Here is a 7,919-nt window from a genome sequence, read left to right as displayed (position 1 = left end):
AACAGAGCAAGCCAAATAGTAACAAGGAATAAACATATTTGTGATAATCTGAGGCTTTGTTCTGTGGATTTGTCACGTCACAAAGATGTGTCTGCCTGGAGTCATTGAATGTTTTTTTTGGTCTCATCGTCAGGCTTTGTTCGGCTACAGTTGAAGCCTTGAATCAGCTGCACCCCCTTTCAGAGACATCATTGACAACTGTCCCAGAATGCACTCTCTGAAAGTCTGAAACATGCTCTAAAAAGATTCTTTTGAAAATGTAGCCTACACTGTAAACACTAACAAGTTTGTACTACTCAAATAAACTGATGAAACTGATTACATAAAAAAGTACAAAAATCATACTTTGAGTAGTAGAATTAGAATTCCCCCAACAGATATTTCTTATCACTACCATTTTCCATTTATTTATTATTTAAAGGCCCTATACCTGATTTTTTTTTATTGCAAATAATTAAAGGGGAAGCCACAACATTAAACTGTTAGTTTTGGTCTAAATTCATTCGGAACTTTCCTAATATCTTTGTAGCATCCAAATTCTTTACAGGGACGGGAAGTTTATTCAGGGTCATTTTCACAAAAATGCTTCAAAAATAGCCTGAAAGTTCATACAAATGTTTTATAATTTGACGCACGCTGTTTTCCCCACAAACATTTGAGTTTACAATAATAAAGGAGGACAAAAGAAATGTAGTTCCATTTCTAGAAGTAAAATCAGGTATAGCTCCTTTAAGAACACTGCTTTCACTCATATATAGCCTACTGCACATTTTTTCCTTTAATTCCACTGATTTGTTTAGAAACTTAAAAAATGTGATGAGCGTAACACAGTGGTGCTGCTTCAGCTGGAAGGTCCCGGGTTTGATCCCCGGACTTCGCATGTTCTCCTTGTGTGTGTGAAGGTTTCCTCCACGTACTCGGGTTTCCCCGTCTCTAAACACATGAAGAACATAAGCCACAATGATGAGTGTGTGTTTGCCTGTGAGTGAGCGGTTGGTGTTGGTTGGGGGAGTGGATGGTGCACATTGGCAGTCTCGCTTCTATCAGTCTACCTCAGTGGCAGCTGTGGCTATATAATACAAATTACCAAGACTCTTTTTCCATATTTCCTTTAGAAAACAGGCAATGATGCAAAAAATGACTGCGTCCAAAATAAAAGGTACACAGGCCATAACATGTGGTCTCGCGTATGTGGGCAAGACGATAAGACAATTGAAACAGAGAATCAGTGAACACAAAAGTACAATGACCGGGATTACCCTGTGGCAGTTCACTTCAACGACGCCAAAGTGAGCCCTCTCCGATTCTGTGGGATCGAATGTGTGTCCCCGCCTCCGAGAGGGGGCGATCACGATCACGAACTCTTAAAACAACAAGAGGCCTACTGGATTTTTACCCTTCAGACTTCGGCTCCGAAGGGTCTAAATTTTGAGTTCAACCTGAATATCTATTTATGAAAAATAATACATGGTACTGATGCTGTTTAAACCACTGATACAGTTGTTCTGTCTGAGGTGAACATAGTGATATGAATATACAGTCAGTTTTCCCTGACTGTGATACTTGTGTCCCATATGTGTACTACATCCTACTTAGATTAAATATATATTGTGATATATTGATGGAATATGTTTATATTGCATGTGCACTGATATGGATTGAGTGTCTATGTTACATGGCCTGTGTACCTTTCAATTTGGACGTGGTCATGTTTTGCGTCATCGGCCACCCCCCTTTTTACCCCCCTCTATAGCCATTTGCCTGAAGAAGGCCTAGAGCCGAAACGTTGTATAAACCTCACTTTTGTTTCACAGTGTGCAGGAGTTACATTTTTTCACATGTTACGAGCTTTACGCACGACTTCTCCTATGCACCTGGTATGAATCTGATGAATCTTATTATAGTTTATTTCAAAGGGACCTTTTAATACCTAATTCTTAGCCTGATTTATTGAGTTTTGAATCTAAAAAAAAAAAAAAAAAAAAATGTCCACTAATAAACAGCTTATTTTAGTATTTGTAACTAATATGTTATGAAACCATAAATTTAAACCTGGATTGATCCGTATTCAGATTCCAAATATATGTGAAATTTGGGGCATTTTAAGGCATAAAACATCAAAAACTTTCAATACATTTTCTTTCTCATATTTATGTCAGTAACTACAATAAAAGTTTCAAATGGATACCTCGAAATTTAAAAGGTTTCCCTATTCACCTGCAGCATCTTGCCTTAAATGGACAATAATCTGAGGGAAATGACAGTCTTTCATATTGTAAGTGTGTCAGTAAGAAATACTGCTGTTTGGGTCACAGCTGGTAATCTTAGTATCCCGCTGCATGAACAAGAGGCCCACACGATTGTTACAAGTGAACTTTTAATTGCATCGACAGTAAGCATCATCCGTCAAGCACGCGATCCAAAAAGCTCCGTGCTCGACTTTGTTTGCATAAAAACAATCAACATAGAAACTTATCCTTCAGCGATTTCTCTCGTAAACCAAAAAAAGATATACAAACATTCAAAAAATACTCGTCATCTCTCCCCGTTCAGGGACAGATTATCAGGCTACAGTCTCAGAACGTCCTGCGGGGCTCATTTATAATATATATAAGGCTGTAAAAACAAAACAAAAACACAAACTGCATCTACAAAGTGGGAATGAACAGTCTGCCATTGCATTGAAGTTCGAATTCAGATAAAACATCACTGCTTTCCTCGTTTAAACAGTCTGGTGTGTGGGGTGACTAGTGAAAGGGCCGCTTCTTTCTAAAACTTGAGTCAGTGGCTACAAATGGGTTTTAAGTATGTGCTAAATGGGTTTCCAGAAAGGTTTTGTAGTTTGCATAAGGCCAGTTTTTTGCATTTCTTTGCCCTCTTGCGTGTGACCTGGACTCCGAATCCCTGAGTGTGTAAGCGGCACATGTAAGCAGACACAATGCCTTGCCCAAGAGAACAAAAGCAAGCGGGTAAGGGGAGGTTCATGCTGTGTTCTTGTGTGTTTATGTACTGCTGGTTTGCATATACAGGCTCTCAGGTGTTGTGTGAGGAGAGGTCAGATGTGACTGTGACTGTGGGGGGTGTTTAGGAGCTGGAGGCCTTCTTGTCTTTCTGCCGCAGGTGGATCTTCATGTGCCGCCGCCGCTCGTCGCTGCGCGCGAACTTCCTGCCGCACTGCTCGCAGGAGAAAGGCTTCTCGCCCGTGTGCGTGCGGATGTGCGTGGTCAGGTGGTCGCTGCGGCTGAAGTTCCTCATGCAGATGCGGCACTGGAACGGCTTGTGTCCGGTGTGGATGCGCAGGTGGCGGCTCAGTTCGTCCGAGCGCGAGAAGCGGCGGTCGCAGCTCTCCGCGGGGCACGGGTACGGCCGCTGGTGCACGGGCGTCTTGCTGGGCCGGTTGGGGTACTTCCGCGGCCGCAGGATGGGCCTGAGGGGCAGGTTCTGGTGGGCGGGGAAGGCCGCGGCCATGGGGCCGTCTGTGGACGCGCCTGGAGCGCCCAGAGTGAAGTTTCGGATTGTGTTGAGCGGCGTGAGGGGCGGCGGGACGCGCAGTGGCTCTAGGGAGTACGGCAGAGACTTCGTCTCCGCGCGTTGGCAGCTCTGGGGGTAGAAGCCTCCGTACTCAGGCACGAAGGACAGCAGGGCGGCCCCGTCCACCGTGGGCTGCGGCGCGTGGTAGGACATGGCACAGGCGGACGATGCCATGTAGGCACCCTGGTCCTGGTACATGTCCCCGCTGCACGAGTAGGTCGGCACCACGTGGGGGTGTGCGTGAGGGGGCGCGTACATGTGGCTGAGGTCAGGCTGCGCGTGCGCCATGTCGCCGTCCCCCGCGTGCGCTGCGTCTGCCGCGCTCCCTCCGGAGGAGGACTGGTACGTGTCCGGTGGAGACGCGCACGGAGACGCAGACGCGCTGAGGTCCGGGACCGAGATGTCCGCGCTCACCACGTTAATGAAGTCCTCCGGTGTCCACGGCCCACGTGCGCCTCTGGAGTCCACGGAGAACTTGGCCGTAAACGCCACCGGCTGCGTGCGTAAAGTGGCCACGTAGTGCGTGAGGTCCGCGTGCACAGGTGGTTCAAGAACGTCCCTCTGACCGAACAGGAGCGCACCTGAGAGACAGAGACGAGCACGCGCATTAGGACCACACAGACAACCAGACCATAAGACTGAGTATATACAATTATATAGAGACTTATTGGGACACTGCGCACCACACATCACCATCAAACACGTCACTTGACTTTTACGCACGACTCTCCACCATAAGCGCCACATTTTCTCTTGACACTACAATGTTCTATACACTGCCAGCCCGGTCCCGCGCGTGACTTACCGGCTCCACTCTTCCCCCCATACTCCTCCTCCTCCCCCAGGGGCTCTTCCTTGAACACCATCCCCTCTGCGGAGAACATGTCCTTGGGCATGGCGTCCATCAGCCCGCCGAGAGACGCGCACATCTCGTCTCCCATCTTCGCCGTCATGATATTCGCCTTCAAACCGAGCACTTCGCTTCGCAACATCCTCCCCTTGAGCTCCGTTTAGCTTTGCTACACGCTCTCCATCATTAGTTTCCTTTTATTCCTCGTGTATACGCGTTAGTAAATAGCTCCTGGCCATTCGAGTCCATGCTTATAAAGGGGATCTCAGGGTGTCCCCCGTGCGTCACGCTCCAAATATGGACTAAGGAGAGGGAACTCCGTAAATAGGATGACACGCTGTGATGTGACGAAATGCAAACAGGAGCAAGGGGACGCGCTCTGCTTTTACAAACTAAACAAACACACCGACGGCAGAAGGTTTAACATGACCTTTTTTTATTAACTTATTACTTATTTTATTAACTTGTTACATTTGTTTCGTGCGTGCGTAACGGTACCTACAGACAACACGCTGCAGCGGCACGGTTCGGAATTCCGGTGTCCCCCCCCCCCCCCCCCCCCCCCTCCATACAAGGCGTGTCCGGTGGCGGTGATGCGCGAGGATGCCCCACCGTGTGCGTATATGGCCGGTATCCGAGTGTGAGCGGTGCCAGCAGCGGCGGAGCGGAGCCCACACACTTAGACCGGCGGCACGGAGCTGTTGTTGTTGTTTTTTTTGTTTTTTGTTTTTGTCGAAGCGCTGTCAGGAGGATGGGGGAGAGGACTATTGTCAGCGCGCTCGGATGGATGGGTTGATTACCGCCTGGAGAACAGTGATTTCTGAGTGTCTGTGTGGTTAAAGAGGCATTTCGACACTTCTTCCACTTTGAATGGCCTGTGTTGGGAAAAGGTGTAGCCAAAATATTTCAAATTAGATTTTAAAACCCCAGTCTGAACAGAACACATTTTCTCTCCCAGTATTTTCCTATAGCTCCAAACGGGGTGAAGTTAGAAGCGACCAAGCTCTTCCACGGGCTTTATGGAGAGACACTACAGAACTCAACTTTTTTCAGTATACAAGTTTTGGGCCAAATTCTAACATATAAATGTTCACCTGGAAACAAAAGAAAACCCCTAATGTTCACAAAAACATGTTTAAGTATTCACTGATTTAAAGTTTCGTAATGGATTTATTTGGGATATTGTCATTTCAAGAGCCATTTTTCTCAAATTGGTGCGATCTCCACATTTGTCCTACAGACATCAAACTTTCCATCCTTGGGAGGGAAAAGATGGGAAATTTTTGGCATTTTTAGGAACCAAACGCCTCATCTTGAATGACAGAAAACTTGCCATACTTTCTTTCCCCTCATATCTACCGTGAGAGTTTCAAATAGATATCTCTGAATGTAAAACGTTTTCACCATTCACCTGCAGCGTTTCTGCCTTTCTCACTGTCTCACAATCTAAAACTGCTGAAACAATGAATGATTGGTGCCTTCGCCGACCTCGCCATCTTGGGTTACATTAGGTGGTCGTCTGATGCTGTAAGTTTCCACCGATGCACCGGATAGAACTCAAACCTGTCGACCTTTGGATCAGCAAATGAACATCCCTATATGCACAGACCCACTCATCACAAAGTCTCTTCAGCGTGGGGAAATGAGAGGAGCTCGTCTACCCACGATGAGAGGAGCTCAGATATAAATGTCTGTGTCGATAGAATAATTTTAACCATTTTGCATTTAAAATAACGTATATTTGAGCAGCATCAGCTTCGTGGTTGTATAAGCTACGCAGTGGTGGAGTGATCTGCGAGAAAATAGTCCCTCAAAATGCAGTAATTCATGTGATACAAGGTCAGTTATATTTCAAACATGCTTCTCTTAACACAGACATTTATATGGTTAGTCTGGTGTTATAAGTGATTTGCCTCAGATGAACTGTGGAGTGTGTCAGACTGTTTTTAATACAGGTTAGCTGATACCATAGAAATGCGCTAGCCTAGCATCACGAAACTCTTCAAATATAAGAACTGCATGAATTACAAAAAAAAAGATCTCCAGAAATCAGCAACATTCTGGATAACTAGGAAATGAGGCACTATGTCAAAAATCCTGAAATATCCCTTTAAGCCATTATTGAACACAGGGTTGTCATTCTGACCTCCACGTGTTTGTTTTAACATGTGCAACATCGTCCTTTCATCCTTTTACTTTTTGCCTTATTCTAAATGATGGAGCTGGCTCCAAAAGTGCAGTCAAATTGCTAGCATGAACGAGGTTCAGCCAGCCCACGCTGAACCCTATGGGGAAGCCTCGCTCCCTAAGTCCATTATTAATATTACAATGCATGTGTAGTGAGGTGGGGTAGGTGTCCCTGCATTAAGCCAATGGCACGTAGGGGGTGCGCTATCACCTGCCCTCTCACCTCTCTGACGTCACACCTGCTGCGGGGCTTCGCTAGCGGCTAGTCTGGGGTTGCTTGGTTGTGCGTCGTGTCGTGAGCGTCAAGCCAGCGACGTAGGCTTAAGGCCATCAACTTTGTATGCAACTTCCATGCCTCGATGCGCTGCTGATGCCGGTCCGAGTGGTGCCGTATAGCTGGACGTGGTTCGGGGTCTGCGGGCTCGTAGGGTGTCTCGCTTCGCTTTCGCTACCTGGGTCTTTGCAGCACCATCATGCCTCCCCTGCCTGTATGTCTGTCAACCTGTTCTCTTCTGTACCAACGTCCTGGAACCAGCTTTTAAAGAAGGAAACGTCCTAAATGAACTTTATAAGAAACCAAACTTAATTGGTGTAATAAAACAAAACATGCTTTTGTAAATCATTTGCCTCTGCCCGGTCCTTTTTAACGAACTTGTTAACTTGTTAACTTGCCTTAGACTTGTTTTAAGGTATTTCCCAGTTATACTGGGTGGCGTTGTGGCAACATATTTATTTTATTTATTTTTATAGTAACCCCCACTCTGCTACACATGGTTGCGAACAGTCGGATGAGCTACTTTCTCACATTTTCATCTCGTCAACCTCATAAACATCTCATAAAATGCCAAGTTTTATTCTCCAAAGAGCTATTCTTAGCTCTTTTCGTCAATCAATCAATCAAACTTTATTTATAAAGCGCTTTTCATACCGAAAAGTATCACAAAGTGCTTTACAGATTACAACATTTAAAACAATACGCCTGGCACAACCTCCCATATGTATATTTTATATATTAGGATTAAATAAATAGATTTGTCAGCTAAAAGCTAAACTAAAAAGGTGGGTGTTGAGCCTGCTCTTAAAAACATTTTCATTCTCTGCAGCCCTGAGCTCCACCTCAGGTGGTTCCAGAGGCGAGGGCTGTAATATTGGAAAGACGCCTCACCATGAGTCTTTTTGTTGACTTTAGGAATAACTAGGAGACCCCTGCCGGAGGAGCGAAGGGACCATGAAGGTTCATAAGGTAAAAGTGTCACAGGACACGAGCCGCTGAATTTTGTAAAAGTTGTAAACCTGAGATCCTCTTTTTGGGAAGACCAGAAAGCAGGGCATTACAGTAGTCGATACGACT

General features: G+C 45.7%; 1 protein-coding gene across 1 annotated transcript; it reads right to left on the bottom strand.

Annotated features, from left to right (window-relative positions):
• Positions 1 to 2,375: 2,375 nt before the first annotated feature.
• Positions 2,376 to 4,646, bottom strand: LOC306965489 (E3 SUMO-protein ligase EGR2-like). The gene is made up of 2 exons (XM_079559968.1): positions 4,337 to 4,646; positions 2,376 to 4,112 (listed from the first exon to the last, which is right to left on the bottom strand). The coding sequence occupies exons 1-2, from the start codon at positions 4,521 to 4,523 to the stop codon at positions 3,085 to 3,087; spliced, it is 1,215 nt and encodes a 404-aa protein (XP_079416094.1). The 5' UTR covers positions 4,524 to 4,646; the 3' UTR covers positions 2,376 to 3,084.
• Between the last annotated feature and the right edge of the window lie 3,273 nt (positions 4,647 to 7,919).

This window comes from Gobius niger (genome assembly GCF_951799975.1).
Source record: "Gobius niger genome assembly, chromosome: 7".
Classification (NCBI taxonomy): Eukaryota; Metazoa; Chordata; class Actinopteri; order Gobiiformes; family Gobiidae; genus Gobius; species Gobius niger.
This window is presented reverse-complemented; position numbering and strand designations above follow the sequence as displayed.